We start from the raw sequence: 21,902 nt of genomic DNA, 5'->3' as shown, positions 1-21,902 counted from the left end.
AGGTTGTCAGCAGTCGGCCATCCCCTGACACCTCAATGTGATATGGACTCCAGTAGCTCTGAGGAGTTCTATCAGGCAGTACACCATGCTGAACAAACCTTCAGAAAGATGGAAAGCTACTTGAAGCAACAGCAACTCTGTGATGTTATCCTGATTGCTGGGAACCGTAGGATACCTGCACATAGGTAGGGCATAAAAACGTGGTGTTGAAACAATTAAAATAAACATCTGGATTATCTATCAACCTGCACCTTGAAAAGTCACTTATGCATGTGAAAAGTGGATGCAAAACTACCATTCTGATCTGAGTGTTTTACATCCACATAAAACCAAGTTTGCTCAAGTGAGGACGTTCACAGAAGTCAATACCTGCAGATCAGTCCTACGGGTGTCTTTCCCCCAGTATGTAAAATTTATGCTTATGATTAGTTATGACAGATTTATAAATTTAAAAACAATTAGTTAAACCAAAATATGCACGTAAACGAATATTTCTCATTACTGCCCTTCCCCTAAACTGTTAACTTGCATAGGCAGAAAATATGCATTAAAACTAAAAATGTTACTAACTCATTTTAATCATAATTATGCATGCAAATGTATATTGCCATTACAACTTGTAAAAAAATACCAAGCTAAATGCATTGCAAAGGGTCATCGTGGTATGAGGCAGCAGACCTACATGATGCTTTTCTTAGGTTATGGCTTTCATTTACACCTGAAACTACTCCCTCTTCATTGAGGGCCTGATTTCAGAAATGACCTCTGATTTTGTGACAGTAAAATGGCTCTCAAAGTGTGTGTGGGGGGAATACTGGGCATGAGACCCCTCTGAAAAGCAGACCCTAGTGCAGGGGTTCTCAAACTTCATTGCACTGCAACCCCCTTCTGACAACAAAAAAATACTATACAACCCCAGGAGGGGGAACCAAAGCCTGAGCCCATCCAAGCCTCCCCGCCTTGGGTAGGGTGCCAAAGCTGAAGCCTGAGCCCCGCTGCCTAGGACTGAAGCCCAAGGGCTTCAACTTCAGCCCTAGGTGGTGGGGCTCAATCTTTTGCTTTGGCCATTGGCCCCCGCAAGTCTGATGCCAGCCCTGGTGATCCCATTAAAATGGGGTCATGACCCACTTTGGGATCTCGACCCACAGTTTGAGAGCCACTGCCCTAGTGTATTTCTGTATTCAGCCATTTATTCAGACTGTAATCAACCTGTGGTATTTGTGGGCCATTGCAAGGAATGCCTCATCACTTTAAACTGACATAGGCAGTGCCTAGAGGTCCAGGTTGTGCGGAGTGGCCATGCACTGGTGTCATTGTCTCCTTTGCAGTGTAAAAAAGCTGTGAATTATACTACTCATACTGAGAAAAATGCAAGAGCCATGCAAGGGATATGCAAGACTGGGAAAGTCAGCGCAATGATTGTCAATGTATTAAGGAGAAAATATTCTTTCCGTTTAGGTTTTTATTTTACCACCGTAACCATATTATCTAAGTAAATGAGATGCTGAACAAATGCAAGGGACTAAGATGCAAGGTACCTATCTATGATGATACAGAAATATACTCTCCATTTAGGTCCCCATCAGGAATTGTGGAAGTGGCCCAGAACTCTCCATCCCCTGCTCAGTGCTCTTTCACCTTTCTATGCCCCTGCTTCAGTCTCCTCTTAAAATCTGGTTCCTGTTCTTCTAACCTTCAATATCTGCACAAGCCCATTTGCCAGTTGCAAGCAAACTCCTCAAAAATTTTATCTAGTGAACTGACAATCCCACTGTCTCTCATTATCCTTCCTGTCAACTGGCTCAACTCCAGCATTCCCGCCACCACTTTATACGCCCACCAGACATCCTGAGCGGATGTGGGTATGGTAGTGTTTAGACATAGCTGGGTTGTCCAGACTCCTTTCACATGTAGGTGCGAGTTCCACATGGGGAGAGGAGGATCATAGATGAATCTTCACATCTCCTCTGTGTACTGGATTCAGTCCTTTGGGATGGGCTCATACATAGATCCTGACACAGAAGAATACTTAAGGACTGGTTATCATTTACACTAAGGCCCCACTAATTTACACCCACCTTAAGACCCCTTTTCACTATCATCAGTGTAAAAGGGTTTTAGAGCAAATGAGAATTAGGCCCTTAATCCTTTATGGCTATTACTTTTCTAAAAATTAGGTAGTTTCTGCCTAACTGTCCACCTTTCACACATGGATAAAATGGGTGGGAAACAATCTCTTCTAGGACTTAACCCACATTATTCAATTGGATTAAACAACAAAAAAGTATATTAGGTACATTACCGTATTTTCTCATTTTTTTGCCATGATATAAGTTGAATAGTTTAAGGTATATCTGTGATCCAAGTCACCCTGTATTCACATCCCACACACTACTGCAATAATTTTGTACAGAATATGCCTTGTGAGGTATCATTTGAAAACTGATAACACCCTGGTCAATAATATCATTGTAAAATATATGTAGCAATGCTGCATGAAAAAGTATGGCTGCTCACTAGTACTGTGTTTTAAAGTCTGTGTCCTAAAAGGTCTTTAAATCAGACATGTCAGAAGGAGTTGATAAACAGGTTTTCTCTAGACAAAGGAAGGAGGCGGATACCTCAGACCAGGTGTGGTCCCTTTTCAATATACCAGCATTTCTGAAACTGGGGGCCTGCAGCCCCTGCTGATCAACTCCTCCCCCATCCTTCTCTCGTCCCCCTCCCTCCCAGGGACTCCCTTAGCTGTTCCCTGGCCTGAAGGAGGCCCTGGGAGGGAGGGGGAGGAGTGGGGAACCTGGGACCACACCATTCCTGGAAGCAGCCAGCCCGTCCCTGTGGCCTGGGGGTCTCCATGCGCTGCCCCTGGCCTGAACGTCGACTCCGCAGCTGCCATGGGCCGGGAATTATGGGCAATGGGAGCTGCAGGGGCAGTGCCTACAGGCAGTGCCAGCGTTCAGAGATCCCCTGGCCCCCTGCCTAGGAACCACTGCCAGAGGTATGTTGCCAATCGTTTTCGGGAGCCACCTGACATAAGAGCTGTCCATAGGGGAAGGGGAAATGGCTGAGCGGGGGGTGTTTGGGCATCCCCAAAAATTTAAATCAAAACAGGGGCCCTCAGGTTGCTAAAGTTTGAGAACTACTTCAAGAGAGTATTCCTTTGTATCGGAGGTTGCATCAGGAAGAGATCATTTGCATAGTAGTAACTACCAGCGGAGGGGAGAATCCAGCATGGAGCCTTATCTTTCAGACCTCCTGGGTCCTTAACTCATCATGAACTAATGAACTATATTTGGGGTACCCTTCAGAAGAATACATTTCAAAAGTTTACAGAACTATAAAGAGAAGGGGAGCAAACCCCTAAATTATCCTTCATTTTAAGGAGACAAAGGAAGCAGTTTGATTTTAGCGATGGGTCCTAGCAAGGCCAGCCAGTAAAAGGCTGCAAAGGAGACTGTGGGTGAGAGAAAAAAAACATCTTTTAAATTAAACATAAATTAAACATAATTTAGCAACACAAAGACTGTCTTGCTAAATTAAGTTTTAGACTTTTAGATGAGTGTTTTCACTTTCACTTGCTGATAACCATGTCTGCCTTTATTTTATTTTACTTGGTATCACTTAATCCATATTTTTTTTTGTTAATAAACTTGTTTTGCTTTCATTATATATCATCTGTGCTGGATAAGTTCAGTAAAGTGTGTGCTTCTAGTATTGGAATATTGGAATATTATTGTACTGTCTCTGTAGAGGCAGGAAACCTAATACATTTCTGTTAGGGTCCTGTGAGAGTGACTGGACCCTGCAGGGAGGGCACATTCAGGGCTGGATGGGTATTAACATCTGCCTTCAAGGAGTATCCAAGTTGGGCAAAACCAGTGTGAGGCTTGAGGGCTGCAGTAAGGCTGTTGGATTTGGAGCTCTGAACCAACTGCACAGTCACAAAACACCTAGGGTTACAATGCAGGTGTTGACTGAACCCCTTACTGGCCTGGGTGAACCCCAAATGTTACAACATCCAGTGCATTTTCTTGCCAATTTTAAATGCCTCAGTAGATGACAAAGAAGGCTTGACAGAGGAGTCTTGTCACTAGAAGGTCTTTAGTTAGTTCAGTGCCATCTTTCTACTTGTTTTTATTTTGAAGACAGATGTGCATATTTGTATTCATACTTGCCAGTGGTAAATTTGATTTCACATGTGTCATCCCAATTCTACAGCATATCTAAATCCCTTTGGAACTGGGAAAGTACTCTAATAAATATAAGATTGACCATGAAATAAAAACCAAAGCTTGTTTAGATTTACCAGGGAAGCTTCAGACAACCTTGTGTATCATTTCTGGCTTCTCAGTTGTCTGCAGTCAAAGGACTAAATCTGTTCCTCCTGAAATGAATGGCAAAAACCACTGTTAAATTAAATGGGAACAGGTTCAGGCCTTCAGAAATATTTGAAACCCCTTGTTTTGTTGTATAGGATAACAGTTCAGTGTTTTACAGATTCAGACAATTGCAAACCTCACTTTCTTGTAGGTTCACTATACACATTGCCTGACAATACAGTCAACATAGTTGTGCATGCACACACACTCAGGCACACACATTACCTTAGCATACAAACTAAAACCAGCCAAACCACTAGTGATTTGTATGTTAAAATTCTTTTAATACAGGTCCATATGTAAGGTTAGCAGGCTCATTTGTGTATATATGCCTCTAAGAAACAGGCTTGCAGATCATGTTATGTGCTCAGTAACTGCAGAGCTTATAAAGTCTCCAAGCCTGTAGAGTTTATAAATTCCTAAATTGTGGTGTATACTTCCCTATACCAAATAAAATGACAAACACACTCCTCCCTAAAAAGTCAGTCTGAAATTGTGTTTTAATTATTTTGGATAATTTTATAACAGGTTACAAGTGGCGCCACATGCTGGATATGCTAAGTTGCAAATATACTTTGCAACAAGTTAAAGACATATTCAGAATTATTCTCTAATAAATATTAGGTAAAGCATCAGCGTCACTAACTGAATTCAGATGAAAATAGGTTCTCATAGGAATGCATTACTACAAATGAAGTGAAGTAGATGTAAAGTAATTATCCTAGCATTGATTTGTTCTTGATTTTTCTGAATCCAACCAGTGGCCACTCAAGAGGAAACTCTCTGAATGGTTTTGTGTTTTATTCCTGGTAACATATTTTTCCATCTTGATTATATACTATAGACTCTTTTTGGACATAACTATTCCTTTGGAGGGAAAGCTGTTCCTACTGTCAAGATTCTCCAATAATAGGCCCTCATGCTGTAAGTGGCTGTCATGTAAGTCTGCCGTAGACTGAGCGCGGCTTCAAGGGCTATTCTTTGAATACTCACTCTCCAAAGAGGAAAAATATGGAGTCAAAATACAAAATGTTCTCTCAAGGGCTATTCTTTGAATACTGACTCTCCAAAGAGGAAAAATATGGAGTCAAAATACAAAATGTTCTCTGCTTGGAGACATAGTTGCCAGATCTCATTCTTGTTATAGCTGCTTTTCACTGCTCTGGTTTCTCAGGCAGCTTTAAATTTCTAACATGCACAAATGCTTTGCTGGATCTGGGCCTGAATATTTTATCTACACCTCAACTAAATGGTGAACATTTTGGCAGTGTTTTCTATCCCACCAAAAGTACCTGATGGATTTCCTGATGGATCTGCAGGAGGAGGATGAGGCAGAGGAAGAGGAGTACCCTGGCACTACAGACTCTCCCTGGCAGATGCTGCTCAATATAATTGGCATAGTCATTGATGCTCCCTACGTAGACCACCACTTCTGGTGCAGGGCCATAAGCACATTGCAAGCCAGGAGAATCTCTGATAGTGTGCCTTCTGTGAGCCTCTCCCCTTTGGTCAGTGATTCAGTTGCTGGGTGGTGGTGTCTGTAGATGGAGGAGGAAGAGCATGGCAAACGTCTCTCCCTTTTATCATGTTTCTTCTTCCCTCTTGGCTTTGCCTCCCCCCCCTTCAGAGTCAGGTGAGCATTACCTCATCGCAGTCCCAAACTGATCAAAGGAAGGAGGGTGACTCACTCGAGAGTTTAACAGATCCTTTTGTTGCTACCTAGGCCAGCGTCCTTTGTTCCTGTGAGGTTGGGATGGGTTTGTCCCATACATGCCCTGATGAGTTGTGAACTGCCTCTCTGCTCTAGGAGTTTTTGCCCGGGCTTATTTTAAGCCATGAAGACACATTTTCATAACTATATAAAAGTCTATATAAAAAAAACTATATACAATTTTAACCTATAACATCACGATAACAACAATGCTCAGTGCATCATGAGCCTTCCAAAGACACCCAACATCACAAACTTTGCATTGGATACCACACAATCATTTTAAACGGATGAACATGGGGGTACTGGGTGTTCCCCCGAGGTACATAGCATCACAGGGGTGGGTTCCATTTTCAGTAGAGTGCAATGCAGATTGTTGGCTTTGAGGGCTAAAGAATTTGCCCCAAGGAATTGTGGGTTACTTCTGAATGACTCATGGGACCCAAGTCAAGCAGAGCTGTGTCTACACTGCAAAGCAATAAGGCTTGGACCCTGGGCCCCAGTTTCACTCAAGCTCGGGACTCTCCAGCCCTGCAGGATTCTGGAACTCTTGGTCCAAGCCCTGGGTTAACGCAGTTGTAATGTAGATGCAAGGGGTTTTGCCTTGAGCCTGGGCATGTAGACATGCCCTAAGATACTGGTAGTGTGTCAGGTGTACCACGACTAAGAGGCAAGCGCTGAACGCGCTTCAGCCCCTAGACCTTGTAAGTGCTAGCTTTGGTTGGTCTGAGTAACCACTAAGGCTTGTGGCTTAAGTGATGTCTTACTAGTGCTAGTAAGAAAGGGAAAGGTTTCAGGTACCCTAGGTACAGTGGCTTAAGCAGTTATAACTGAGTGAGACAATAGTAGTTCTTATTTGGGCCCCCTGGTGGTGGTCAGGGACAGTCCAGTCAAGGGTTAGGGCTCGTCAGTCCTAGACTCTGTGCTGCTCTCCCTAGTCCAAATTTCTATTTAAAGCAAATAGGAGCTTGAAGTTTTCCAGGCCAGGCTCAGTTAATGGTATATCTCACTGGGACCCATCTGCACTGGCTCTCTGCCCAGTCTTCATGCCCCAAACAGACTTGCATCCAGCTGTAATGTCTGGCAGTCATACGCAGCTCCAGATTACAGTTCTGCAGCTTCTGAACTACCTGCTGTGTACCCAGTTCCTGGGTGTTTCTCTCTGCATCCAGCTTCTCTGTCGCTCTTCGCTTCCAAATATCCACTGGTTCCCCAGAAGTGTCTGGTCATTTCCTGGGTCAGCGTCCTTCTGCTTGGTCAGGAGAAAGGGAAGGGAAGATAATCATAGTTTCCTGCTTAACAGGTTCATCACAATATTATTCAAACCCATTGCAACTTAAGCAAAGCACTAGTTAGCTCCAAGGATAATGAAAAAATCCTGAACCAAATCCTGCAATGGTCTGATGGATCAAGAATAAAATAAAATAAAAAATAATTTTCCCCTTAAATAATCGAGAATGATTGATAAAACTCCAAGCACTTTAGTGCATGTTTCTGAATACCAAATGTGGAAGACAGCCAGTAAATAAGTCTCCTATAATCAATTCTGTTTAAAAGCTGCAAATAAGTTTAAGCAAAATCAATACTAGTGATAAACCTTTTGAATTTGCAATGGAAAGGTCATTAAAAGCTTTAATCATAACTGCTTCGATGCAGTGGCCAGCTCTAAATGCAGATTGAAAAGGGTAAGGCTAGTCATGGTTGTGAAGAAATTACCGAATTGGACTAAGAACAATGCACTCAAACTATACAAAAACATACACAATTAAGGATATTGGATGAGAAGAATTTACAATGAAGATAGGATTCACTAATCCACATTTAAATTAAAATAGGAAGGTCCTTGAAACCAAAAAAGGAGGGATTACAGTAAAAGAAACAAACTCCTGTAATGCTCAGGGAAGAGGATCAGACCCTCAAGAGTAACTTTGACTTTCATAGTATTTGTGGTAAATATAATCTTCTTGATTAATGGAAATTAATTAAATTGAGGGAAAGTCAAGAACTTTTTTTAAGAAAGGGGGTGGTTAGTCTTATGTCTCATACTGAATAAAGCTTCCTATTTACATAGCCTTTAATCTTCAAGTCTATCTGAAATTATTTTTCTTTAATCTAAACTTCTATTTACTTTCTATAGTATATCTACAGAACAATATACTTGTGATCTTTCATATATTAAAGACTTATGTAACTCTTGCAGTGGGGGAAGTTGTGGTGATTGAGTGGTGGAGAAAGGATAGAAGGAAGAACTTGCTGAGTTGAGCTTAAAATGGGAATCTTTCTAGTAGGGCTTGTCAAAAAAAGAAAACTTTATAGTAGGGCTGGTCAGAAATTTTTAATCAATTGTTTTTTAGTGGAAAATTGGGTTTTCAATTAAATAAATGTTTTTCATGGAAAATATCTGCTTTCCACAGAAAAATTTGACTAAAAAAAATCTGAAAACTGATATATTTTTTAATTTCCAGACCAAAAGTTTGGGGTTTGCTATGACAAGTTGAAATTTCTCTCTCTCTCTCTCTCACACACACACAGACACACCATTCTGACATGCCTAGTCATTTAATAAAACCACATGCTTATTATCTTTCTGATCACTTTATTTAAAGCTCTTTAGGGCAGACTCTGCCTTTTTCTTTGTATCTGTACAGTGCCCAGCACATTGTGGGTGCTACTGTAAATAATAATGAACAAGACAGGGAGCTTCAAGAGAAAAAGATTGTAAAGAAGAGAAGAAAAGGATCTAGCATGGTGAGTGTTCATGAGAGAGAGAGAGAGAGGAATCCCAAATAAGTTGTTAGTACAAGAAACTAAGCAGTAAAGAGAGGAAGGAGGGTTGAAGTATAAGGAGGGAAAGGAAACATTTCAAGAGAGTATAGACAGGGGCAGAAAGGGGACAGAGAGCACAGGAGGGGCAGAACAAATAAGAAAGCTTTGCCAGCAAGGAGAAACCAACCAGCCAGTCATTGATTCAGGGGAGACTATCTAGGAAGCGTATCTGACCAACGAGTTTAAATAATCACAATCTCTGATCTTTGATTTGGACTTGTCATGCCTTCTGTAGAAGGGCACAAATATATGAATAATCTTTCCTGATAGCATTAATTTCCATATTTTCAAAGGGCACTCATCTCCAACCTCCAAATACGAACTTTCCATTTTGCGTTTGTGCCTCTTAGTGCATGAAAAATCTTGCATCTCTGTATACAAATGGCACTTCTATGTTAAAATTGGGTAGACATACCAATGACTGCCTATCTAATTTATTACTGCATGATTACACATGCAAAAAAATACGTCCTACATTTTAAGACCTGTTCTGAAAAAGTTGGTTCAAAAACTGTACTTTGATTTAGAATCCAAAGGATTTCAGTGGATGCTGCTTAATGCTCAACACTTTTGAAAATCACATCAGTTACCTAGATGCCTAAATGGGAACTTAGAAGCCTAACTCTAGCTACCCATTTTTGAAAATTTCAGCTAGAATATTTATCGTACAACTTTTCTCAGGAAAATTGATATTCAGAAATTGTCTTAACAGGTGGCCAGAGTCTCTCAATATGCTTTGTATGTCTCTGGTCTAAACTAACTTCAGATCACTTCTTAATTATGATGAATGTAGCCATGGAATCTGTATTAATAGAAAGTGTAGGTAGTAAATATTACTTTCTTTGGCCACCAAGTATGGGATTTCTGGGATTCTTTTCCATATTTAAGATAAGGTGTGTGGAATAATAGTCTTAGAATATGCGGGTAGACACACTTATTCATGTGAAAGAGAGAGGAGCTTCAATTAGTTAGTCTAGTTACTGTCATTGGTAGAAACCAAAAGAGCTCAACGTAGTCAAGTAGGAACATTAATTTATTATTCTAAACTTTTAAACTCAATTGTCTTCTGTCATTTGAATTAAGAAAGATGATCCACATTTTCAAAAGTAATCAGTCTTTCATAGCTGTGTAAGCAGCACTGCAAAAAGCAGAACTTTATCAACTAGCATAGAAAACTGATATATTCTGCTGGTTTATTGTCTGCATTTGGACCCTGTGACAAGAGTGCTGGGCAACAGCGGCTGAGCCAGCATTCTTAGTCACTGCAGCTCCAATTAAACACTGCAGAACAGACCTTGTTAAGAAGAGCTTTGCCTAATTAGTGGGTGGAGGAGAGCTGGAAGGCTAATTAAGCCATTAGGCAGAAGATTAAAAAAGGCCGGGGCTGGGGGGCGGGTGGATGGAGGAGAGAGGGATTGTTTTTCCCTGCTTGCCTCAGGAGGAGAAGGCTCCCCAAAACCGTAGGAGTAAGACTTTATAGTGTACAAGGATGGTGACCCATGCTGTAAATGAACTGCACCAGGTGTTTTACTAACATAAAGGTCTCTGGGCCGTTTGTGGACTGGAGCAGAGGCAGGAGCGAGTGGACCCTGCCACAGAGCACAGAATAGGAAATAGGAAAACACACACAAGCTTTTGGCAGGATAAAGGTGGCAGCCTTTTTTGGAGTAATGTTTTCTTGAAAATAAGTTATGTACAAGCTTTTCACTAAATAGTGATTTGTTATGAGGTCAATAGCAATAACATAAACCCTGAGGGAACTGAGGTTGTTATAAGATTAATTATGTGTGAACCTCAGCAAGCGTGGATGCTTATAATTTTTTTCTGAACATTTGGAGGTTTTTTTTCCACATCCCTTCTTTCTCCTTCTTTCTTTTTCTAGTCCACACCACACCCTTCTTCCTCCTTTCTTCTATCTATCTCAGCAAGATTTTTTTCCAGTTGTCTGATGCTACCTTTCCATTTCACAGTCTCCTCTTCCAATCTGGACCCTTTATCCAACATGCTGTCCACTGCAACTCATGTCAAGCCTTCTTTCACTTGATAATATTGCATGTGATGAAATAAAACAAGATAACTTTAAATATATATTATACTTGTATCCATTTAAAGCATTCTACATACATTAGCTAAGAGTCACAATTTTCCTGTGAGTTACAGTTGCATTAGGCTGTATAGTTATATCCTCAAATACCACTAAAATTCAGCCTCATGTGGGAGGAACACATCAGCTGGTAGCAAGAACACAGCAACACTACACAATGTTTTAGGACACACAAAGTACAGAACAACACTTTATTCCTTTGAAACTACAGGAGAAATCTCTCTAGGCGGAGTGTAGTTACTAAGTGGGACTATAACTGTAGTATTTAATACCATCTTTTAAAAAAGCCAACAACCTCAACTATAATTTATGCTGATGGCTGAAATATCTACCTCTCCACTTCCAGATACATCTCCTTCTGTCCAAATTGAAATCTCTGCTGTGTTTCTGATTTCTTCTCAGTATGGTCAGAGCAGAGTTCTTTATGTTCCCCCAAGCCCTCATCCCTCCTTCCTTTCTGAGTCACCATGAACAACAATCAGTATCCTCATTGCTCAGGCCCATTACCAGGGCATCATTTTCTACCAAGTGCTCTTATTGGGTCCTCACATCTACCGCATGCTTAGATCTTGCCTTTACTTCATGCACAACATCTCTGAGTCCTAGCCTTTCCTCTTTATCCATACAATAAGAATTCTTCTCTGGGCCTTCATCACCTCATCTGTTGACAATGGCAACCTTTTCTTTTGTGGCCTTGACAAACGCTATTTTGTCTCACTTATCCACTCGACTCAACGCATTCAGCCAGCAAATTGGGCTGAAAATCAACCACAATAAGACTGATATCATAACCTGTAATATTTCCTCACCATCACCAGTATGGATAGACGATTATGTTCTCAGCAATGTAGAAACATTCACATACTTAGGCAGCAACATCAGCCAGGACAGTGGAACAAGCCAGGACATCCAGAATAAAATCAGTAAAGCCAGGAACCCCTTCACGAGCTTAAATACAGTCTGGAAATCACCAAAATACAAAACCAAAACCAAACTCAAGATTTATCAGAGCTGCGTACTTTCAACACTACTTTATAATGCAGAATGCTGGGGAATGAGAAAGTACGACATGTCCAACCTGTCTTCATTCCATACAACCTACCTCAGAAAAATCCTCTGTATCTTTTGGCCCAGAACAATCTCAAACCAAGATCTATTGACACAGTGAAACCAAGGGGATCTGAGCACCATCATTGCCAGGCGGCGTTGGAGAGAGATCAGTCATGTGCTTCGGATGGAAACTGATTCCATTACCAGAGTAGCAATAAGATGGACACCTGAAGGCAAGTGAAAACGAGGCTGCCCAAAAACAACATGGTGAAGAGCTGTGGAAGCTGAGCTGAAAAACCTGGGGCACAGCTGGGGAACCATTGAAAGACTTGCCAGAAACAGACAGGAGTGGACGAGCTTCGTCACTCCCCTAAATGCCAGAGGCATAATAGGAACATGATGAAGATGATCCACTCACTTGTTGTTTCAGCTGTGTCATCCTCTCTTTGTATGCTTCCACTGGCTCTCATTTCTCTATCACATCAAACGCCAAAGACTACTTTTCACTTTTAAGGCCCTTCAAGGCCTGTCTCCACCTTAACACATCAATATCATAAGTAATAATAGGTAACTCCCACCTCCACTCTGCCAATGATGCTAACCTTGGCTCCCCATTTATTATATTTTCTGATAGTACTTGATCCCTTGCTGGCCTTTATATATAGGAAAATCTCCCCATAAACATCTGCAAAGCTACCTCATTGTCTTATTTCACATCCCTTCTTAAAACTCTCTCCTGGCATGATGCCTACAAAAAAAAACAAACAAAAAAACTCAATTGTTTCCACTGTGTACAATAGGTAAATGGTGTGCGGAGACCATAGCTTACCACACTTATCATAATTATTTATTTTATCCAGCTATCTGGTTTTCGACCAGAAAGTCTGGTCAAAAAGGGGAACTGACAGTAGTACTGACCAGACACCTAAAGTCCGGTTACTGTGGGAAAGGCACCAGGTTATCACTCCTACTCAGCCGGGGCTGCCTTCTACCTGCGTCGGGCCGCTGCAAGCAAGCAAGCAGGCAAGTCTCCCCCAACCTGGTTGGGGTGGCGGGGAGAGGGGAAGAGCAGTGAGCAATGGGGAGAGGAGGAAAGAGGAACAAATGGGGAACGGGGCTGCAGGGAAGAGACAAGGCAGGGGAGGGGTCTTAGGGGAAGAGGAGGGTCAGAGGCAGGGTCTCAGGGGGGAAGAGATGAGGTTGGGGCACATTCTGGCACCACTGCTGGAGTGTCTGTTTTTTAAGTATTACAAATTGGCAACCCTATTGTTACCTTATGTTGCACTGTCTTTATTGTATTCACCTCTTGTCTTACACTTTAGATTTGAAGCCATTTTGGGCAGGGACTGTATTCTTTGCATTTGTACAGTGTCCAGCACATTTGGGCCATGATCCTTGTTTGGGCATTTAAGCACTATTACAATACAAACAATATATGATAGGTTCTAAACTGACCCCAGAGGTCAGTACTTCAGTTTTTATCTCATCTGAAAGGCATGTACAGAAGCAGTGTCTGCTAGCAGAATGCTAGGTTATTAATGGACTTGGAAAAGTGTTATATATAGTACTAAATCACCTACCCTAGTTCCTACTATACCTGAATGTTCATGGGAGTCTCTCATCCAAGTACTGACATAGTACAAACTCTTTTTAGCTTGTGGAATATAATGAAATTAAAGTAGAAGGGTGTTTGCTGGAGAGCAGGGAGAAAACCTTTCTTTGCAACATCCAATCTACTTTCTTCTGAGCTCTGAGGGTAAGTCTGCACAAAACTTTGAACTGAGCAGGACCAAGCCTCCTAGCTTGGGTCAACAGACCTGGGTTAGCGGGGCTCACGCTAGTGCTGTAAAAACAGCTGTAATAGACACACTTTGAAGTTGTGTCTTGGGCAGAAACTTGGGCTCTGAAGCCAAGGGAGGAGGATGGACTTCACAGAAAAAGAAAGAGGCACCCCAGGCAGCCTCCCAAGATATTTTACTACCCTTCCTCAAAAGACTATTAGTCCACTCTGCCTTTGATAGTGGGAAATACATGGAATTTGTAAGATTAGCAGACAGCAACCACTCCAACAGTGACTCTCAGTGCTTTTAAATGAAGGCATGTCTATTGGGGACAGGAAGAACTTTTTAACCAGGGTGAAATTAGGAAAAAAAGTTAGTGGTATTTTCCAAGACTACTCACTTAATAAACACCAGCCACACGAGACACTGTATGGTGGATTGTGCAGGTGTTCAAAATACAACCATGCATGCTTTCTGGGCTTAACTCACTCTCAGTAAATGCACCCGTGTGCTCTCCTGGGTTCCTGGGGTTTGCCTTCCTTTCCCAAGACTCATATGACCCACTGGGCTTCTTGAGTTTGGCTCCTCTTTGAGAGGGATGCTGATGCTCTTCTAGACTCTTAGGCTTGGCTTCTTAATGGGTTGGGGGGAGTGGTGATGTCTCCCAAGCCCACTCACTTGAAGTGCTGAAATGAGCTGGCACCCTAAGTAGCTTGTGCAGATCTTTATATTATGATCCTCTTTCTCCTTACTTACTGCTCTGACATTTCTGGTTTCTTTTAATCAGATTTAGGCTGAGATGTCTTTTATTTTATCAATACAAGTTCATCCGTCCATGATAGAATCCACCATGATGCAAGACAAAACAGTATTTCACGATCACTTTTATATCCTGAGAGCATTACTGTATGCAGCTGTATAAAGAAAAGTTTCACATTTTATTTTTGTAATGAATATCCTTCTTAGAAAATTCTACACCAGGAGATATATATGCTACATTCACTATTTGGCTTGTTTGCTTTTACTAAAGATAAGATTATAATAACTTTTTTGATTTATTTTGTATATCTGTGCATATATTTTTTGATGTACACTTGTAGCAGTAAAATGCAAAAGCTGTGTTAAACAATTTATATTTCTTGCCTTCCTGTGAATTTGTTTACTAGAATGTAATTCAGGGTAACTACCTAACATTTTGATTCATGTGCTATATTTCAGGACATGTGGATGACAACTGCCTGATTTAAATTGCGTGAGCGTTAGCAGTAAAAATAGCAGATGTTGAAGCAATCAAGCTAATTATTTTAAACAATGTACAACAAGACGTAAATAAAACAGGAATATTAAGAGTACTGCATGTGAGTGGATATTCACCATTTTATAATGGCATCAACATTGTAACTTGAGGTGTACAAAAAACTTCATTAAATATGAGATTTTTTTCTGTTTGTAAATTGTTCATGAACTGATAATTTTTAAACAAACAAGGGCAGTCACTGAATAATTCTTGATGGTTTACAGATGGCTGCAAAATCTTAAGAAGTTTTGGTTATTCAAATAAATCATGTAGCATAGCTCCCCCCCAGCCCCCCGCCACACACACCCCTCCGATTGGAAGTTTTATGTAACTAATACCATTGTGAATTTCAAATCTTAGAATGAAATATTAAATTCTGAATTTATTTTCAGTGAACAGTTGAACATTCATGTGTACAACGTTTGTTAGAATATAAATAGAAACCAAACTCCAAAGGTGAGCAAATACGATGAAAGCAAACTCATTTACAGTGTCAGTATTTGCTGAAAGTAAATGACTCACTCTTATTCATGTGTGTAGTCAAATTGAGTTCAGTCATTAAATGTAGCCCCTCATGGGCATAAATGTTTACAGGATCAAGACCTTTTATATTACTTTGCTCCCTTCCGAAGCCCCACACACAAATCTTCAAGATGCAGTTAAGACTGTGATGTAGTAACTATTTCTGCCAAAAATTGTTTTAGAAATAATATTTTAAAATAAAATAAAACCCAATACAATGAGTTTGCTTTTTTGGTTTCTTCATTTTAGAAATTAATTACATGTACTATTCAAATATTCTGCATTTACAAAATATATTTAACTTTCATCGAGTGTCAAGAAAAAAAGTTACATTAATAGTGTTGTGGGGGTAGTTTGGACTCCACATGCATTCTAGAAACCAAGAACAGTTCTTTAATGTTTTAGGAGAAAAAATATTTAAATTCCAGTGTCGCAAAAAAGTCTTTAACTATATTGTGGGCGATTTTTGTCCCCAAAATGCATTCAGAAACAAAGAACATTTTTTTAAAGTGTTAGGCAAAAACCAAACAAACATAACAAACCCCTGAAATTGAAAGAACTAGCAGGAGTCTCATTCAGTGTGAGCCTATATGCAGTTTTCACACATCAACATTGATGTGGAGGATACAAATTCACTGCATTCGTCACGTTGCTTGTGGATCTTCTGGGTAGCTGACCTTGGGCAAATGTGGCAGTGCCCACTGCTGAGTTTGCTACGTGCTCCTGTTGTGACTGGTTTTCAATGGTAGTCAAGGGATGAGAATGCTGCTTTGATAAGCATGGTGCGATGATAAGTATCACATATTTTTCTCTTTAGATGTGCATCTGCAAGTCATTCTCCTAGATTGATAAGGAACAAGTGCCTTCTTTGTCTTGGTTGAGTGTGCTGTCAAGCAGGATTGTTGTGAAACCAAGTGATGAAACTTGCAATGCCAGCAATATTAAACATGTTGAAGAAAAAGAACCATTGGCCCCCTATTGATCTTGCACCTACAGGAGCACATTATTTCAAGATGATCTATGTTATCAGCACCACTTTTAGTGTCGTTGCAGTGGAGGATTATGTAGGGTTTCTTTTTTGTCTCCTTTTACAACCATGTCATGATGCCTCATCAATAGCATTATTACTGAGTTGCCCTTCTTTGGAAAGCAGGAAACCAGGGTTGAGTGGTCCAGCAAACCCCAACACTGATGAAAATTTTCTGTGCTGTGATGCAGATGCATCTCACTGAGATGCATATCTGGCTTGCTTTGTCATATTGTTAGAACGTAGGTGAAATTTTCATTGAGGAGATCTTCAGGAAGCTGAAACTGGTTAAGAAGTTATCCCCAACTGTTTGTTTCTGACTTAGACCAGGGTTGAACACGAACTCCTTGTTGTCTGAAGACAAACTTGATGAACAAATCAATGGAAACATGGTCTTCCTTCTCAGAGCAGCTCTCAACATGATCCAGCACAAAGTCACGATCAGCTAATACGTTGTCATCACACAACAACTGGCTTTCAGAGTTATGAATCATTTTTATAAGATCAGAAGCAGAATAACATGCCCTTTTGTTCACCATCTTGAATTATACAAAACAGAAAATCCCCTTAAGAGTCTTCTGTGTTTTCAGTATTTGGAGCACAATTCCTAGACAGAAAATCCCCTCAGGAATGTTAGGCAAAGGAAGACAGGCATTCTCAACACAGAGTCAACTGTTGCTAACAAGGCTGGATTTGAAGGGACTAACATCCCTGGAGTACCTTCATCTTAGGGTGAGACTGTATTCTGCTGCCACTGTCACTGCTGTTAGTAATTAACATATGCTATTAGAATACAAGGTAGAGCCATTAAAAATATAGGGTAACAGTTCAACATGTCTGAGGTACATTTGTCCTTTTTTGATATAGACAAATCTTTTTCATACCTTTTTTTCTGAACTGTGTACATGTGTGTAGGTGACAATGCCCTAAAACAGCATAGTGGAGGGCCACTAGTTCATGAGCTATCACATCATATTTGCTTGTGGGGTACAGCATTACCCCACAAATATGAATGAAGATTAGTTTATTTTTGAAACACCTTAATACTCAGAGCCAGCCTTTTAACATTCAGCATAGTGTCAGGGTTAGGGGGAAACACAAGGTGACTTTTAGCCACCTTTTCAATTGCCTGATCTTGTGGCTGCCAGTCTGGTCCCAATGTGCAATGCAGAGCAGAATCAAAGCTGCTCAAAGTTGTGTCAGCTGCTTACAACCCCAAAGGATCCATTTCAGCAGCTAAGGATCACTAATCAGTAGTGATGTCACAGCTATGTCTCCTACTTCTGGATATGTCTTATATACCAGGATCAAGGAGCAGAGCTACATTAGAGCTGTGCTAACTCAAAGCTGCCTGGGGACTTCTTGAACAAAGAAAGCCTGAGTGGGTTTGGTTAAGCTTTCCTTTTCATGTCTAAATAATACAGAGTAGTTGTAGCAGCACTGATAAGCTATCCCATAGAGTTATAGTAAGTGTTTCATTTGAAGCTTTGCGTAATGATAGTTTGAGACTGAAAGCTTAATTCCAAAAGTTCTCTGACTTTGTGATGGATGAGGCTGCTATATAATCCAAGAATAGTGATATGTTACAATGGTATTAACAGTGTGAGGACCTGGTGAGTGAGGTGAGATTACTGTATACTTATAGTTGATTATTAGAATTTCCTGTATGAATGTATTGATCTAACTTTATATGGGGTTCCTGGAAGAACAAACAGGAAAGCAACACAATAAATCTAGATAATCACATTTGAAAGACTGTTGGGCAACATAGCAGCATGAACTTACAAGGTCTGGCACGTGCGACTCCGCCTCAGGCCTGTACAGGCATGGCTGGCATCGCTCTATGTCTCCAACTGTCATAGTATGGACCGGGTGATCAGGATTCCAGACAGTGTACTGTCATCCCTTACCTGGTGGCAAGATCCCACATCAGGGCTGGAGGGAGACCCCCTTCGCAACCTTGGTCTAGTCAGTGACTCTCATCTCCGATGCTTCAGACCTCAGTTGGGGAGTCCACCTGGGTGATCTCAGTACTCAAGGCCAGTCACGATTGGTCCCTGCACATCAACATCAGGGAGATCAGGTTGGTTTGCCTAGCCTACCAAACCTTTCGGACTCACATACAAGGCAGGGCGGTTCAGGTCCTCATGGACAACACCGTCACAGTCTTCTACATCAACAGACGGGGGGAGCCAGGTTGTCTTCCCTCTGTCAGGAAGCTCTCCAGCTCTGGGATTTCTGTCTGCAGCGCAACATCCATCTTGTGGCCGCTCACCTCCCGAGGGCCAGGAATACCTGGGCAGACCGCCTCAGCAGGACATTCTCATCTCACCACGAGTGGTCCCTTCACCCGGAGGTGGTCAGTTCTATCTTCCATAGGTGGGGAACTCCCCAGGTGGACCTATTTGTGTCCAGGTGGAACAGAAAATGCCACGTCTTTTGCTCGTTCCAGGGCAGGGACGAGGGATCCCTGTCAGATGCCTTCCTGCTCCCGTGGTTGGGGGCTCTGATGTACACCTTTCCTCCAGTGCCATTGCTTCCCAGGGTCCTCAAGAAGATCAAATTGGATAGGGTGAAGGTCATCAGCATAGCACCGGCGTGGCTGCACCAGCATTGGTTCAGCACTCTGCTGGACCTCTCAGTGGCAACTCTGTTCCGGATGCCACTCAGGGTGGACCTTTTGTCTGTGAACTACAGCAGTCTCCTGCACCCAAACCTGGCAGTGCTTCACCTGACAGCTTGGCTGCTGCATGGCTAAACGCGCAAGAATGGCAGTGCTCGTCCGAGGTCCATTGAGTCATGTTGGGCAATAGAAAGCCCTCCACCAGGGCCACCTACCTGGCCAAATGAAGCAATTCACCTGCTGGATGGTGAATAAGGGGGTCTGTCCCAAGCGAGCCCCATTGCAGCTCATTCTAGACTACCTCCTGCACCTCAAGCTTCAGGGCTTGTTACTCTCATCCATCAAAGTCCATCTAGCGGCCATTTTGGCCTTTCACCCACCTCTTGAAGGCAGGTGGGTTTTCTCTCAGGATATCATGGCCAGATTCCTTAAGGGCTTGGATCACCTCTACCCACACATCAGGGATCCTGTTCCTCCGTGGAACTTGAATCTGGTGCTGTCGTGGCTCACGGGTCCTCCCTTTGAGGCTTTGGCTTCCTGCTCTCTCTCCTTCTCATCCCCTGGAAGGTGGTGTTCCTGGTTGCGGTGATGTTGGACTGCTGGGTATCTGAGATTCAGGTGTCACCTTGGCCTTATACGGTCTTCTACAAGGACAAGATCCAGCTAAGACCGCACCAGGCCTTCCTGCCTAAGGTAGTCTCTCAGTTTCATTCGAGCCATGACATTTACTTACTGGTTTTCTTTCCACATGTGGAAGTATAACATTGTATAAGGGAACATGCTGGATACATTGTATATGAGAGGGCATGCCAAAACATGTTACAAAGTATCTGAGGGAGCACACATAGGGACAGTTAGCTTTTGAATGGAGAAGCTCCAGTATCAACAAGGAAAGGGAGAGAGAGATCATTTACAGTCAGGACACATTCTCCAGTAGGGGACAGAGGTAATAAGGGAGCTAAAACTTTGTGAGGTTCCCCAGCATCCCGTCATTGTTGGGGTGAAAAATAGGGTTGGGGATCAGCTGGAGGAACCAGCGGGGGGTTCACTTGATTTCCCATACAATTATTAGGTCGTCTTGGACACTCTTTTTTCCAGTGTCCAGGCTGTTTACAGTAGTTACAAACCCCAGTTAATCCAGCCCCCCGCCCCCTTTCGCAACCCCATCCCTGTCCCCGGTGTGGTCTGCTTAGTCCTGAATAATGCTGTATCTGCAGAGCCATTAACTTTTGGGAGGACTGTTCCTCCTTTCCTTTTTAAAGTGCGGTAGCAATGCTCTGCTACCGCCAGCAATTTGTCCATGGTTTCAGTCTCCCATCCCACACTTATTTGTTTTAACATGCTGCCTGTGGCAGGGAGAAGACCATCAAAAAATGCATGTGCCAAGGCCCCCTACCCATTTACATCGGGCTCTTGTATTCCTGAATGTTGTAGGAAAATATCAGTTAGCCGGGACCTATAGTCGCCTGGGCTTTCTCCTTGCCCTTGCTTACAGCAACGTATTGCTGTCCAGTTTGTTTTAGGAGACCACACTTTGGGAATGGCTTGATGCAGGCGCTTCCAAAGAGCCATACACCGGTCTCTGTATGCCAAATCTGGGCCAGTACTTTTTATGGTTGAGTGGCGTGCCTCAGCTGGCCAGTCTGCGGCAGCCAACCATTTTTCATAATAACTGGCAGGAGCTAACAATTTACACAGTTGGAGGAGATCTGTCTCAGAGGGTTCAGAGGTTTCACAGATTAACAGAAACCCCTCAGCAAATTTGACAGAGTTTTCCTGTGGTTTGGGAAAACTTTTAACTATAGATAAAAGTTCCGTACGAGTCCAGGGCTTATAATCCCGTATGGACTCACTTTCTCCCATTTTAAGGACTCATAAGGGTGCCACAACAGTTTGATCAGAGTCTCTCATTAACCTCCCATCAGGTTCTCTTTTCCAAGAAGAGATGTCAAGAGAATCTTTGCAGTCTGCTTTGGATTTCTTCTTCATAATATTTTGCAGAGCTGCGAGGCCAATGAGGGTATCTTCTTCACTTTCATTATCTCTAGTCACTGAAGATTTTTCCTTTTCTGATTTCTTATTTGCGCAGGAGTATGGTGGGGGTCGGGTTTGATCCGGATCATTGCACAGGACTGGGCAAAGGGGAGCGCTCGGACTAGTGGTGGGAGAGACTGCATCCAACTGAACTGTTAGTTTTTTGATAGAATTTTTAAGAGAGGTGAGTTTTGACTCGTCCATCTACGATTTGCCTCTTCCCACCACTGCATGAAGCAGTCTACTTCTCCTCTCTCCAATTTGGTTTTTGGGAGGACGAGTTTGCTTTTTAAAGCGTCCACTCGATCCTTGTCCCAAGAATCTAACAGTGGCCACTGTAATTTGGAGTTCTCTAGAGCTAATTTGGACCATTTTTCAAGAAACCTACAAGAGTCCGGACCCCTCCTAAAATACATAAAATAAGCTGGAGTTCCCTTAGGGAACTGTTCTACCTTAGACTTCTGATTACCCATCCAGGAGGACTTCACACAGCACTCACACAAGAAGGAAATTTGGGCTCAGCAGAGCGGTACCCGGTGCAACACACA

General features: G+C 42.1%; 1 protein-coding gene across 1 annotated transcript in view; it reads left to right on the top strand.

Moving 5' to 3' along the window:
• The window catches only part of KLHL1 (kelch like family member 1), a 452,588-nt gene that overhangs the window by 121,371 nt on the left and 309,315 nt on the right, over positions 1 to 21,902 (top strand). The window contains exon 2 of the mRNA XM_048851948.2: positions 3 to 185. Within this exon, the coding sequence (XP_048707905.2) occupies positions 3 to 185 (183 nt within the window). The remainder of the gene's footprint in view (positions 1 to 2; positions 186 to 21,902) is intronic.

Source organism: Caretta caretta, chromosome 1 (assembly GCF_965140235.1).
Source record: "Caretta caretta isolate rCarCar2 chromosome 1, rCarCar1.hap1, whole genome shotgun sequence".
NCBI lineage: Eukaryota > Metazoa > Chordata > Testudines > Cheloniidae > Caretta > Caretta caretta.
This window is presented reverse-complemented; position numbering and strand designations above follow the sequence as displayed.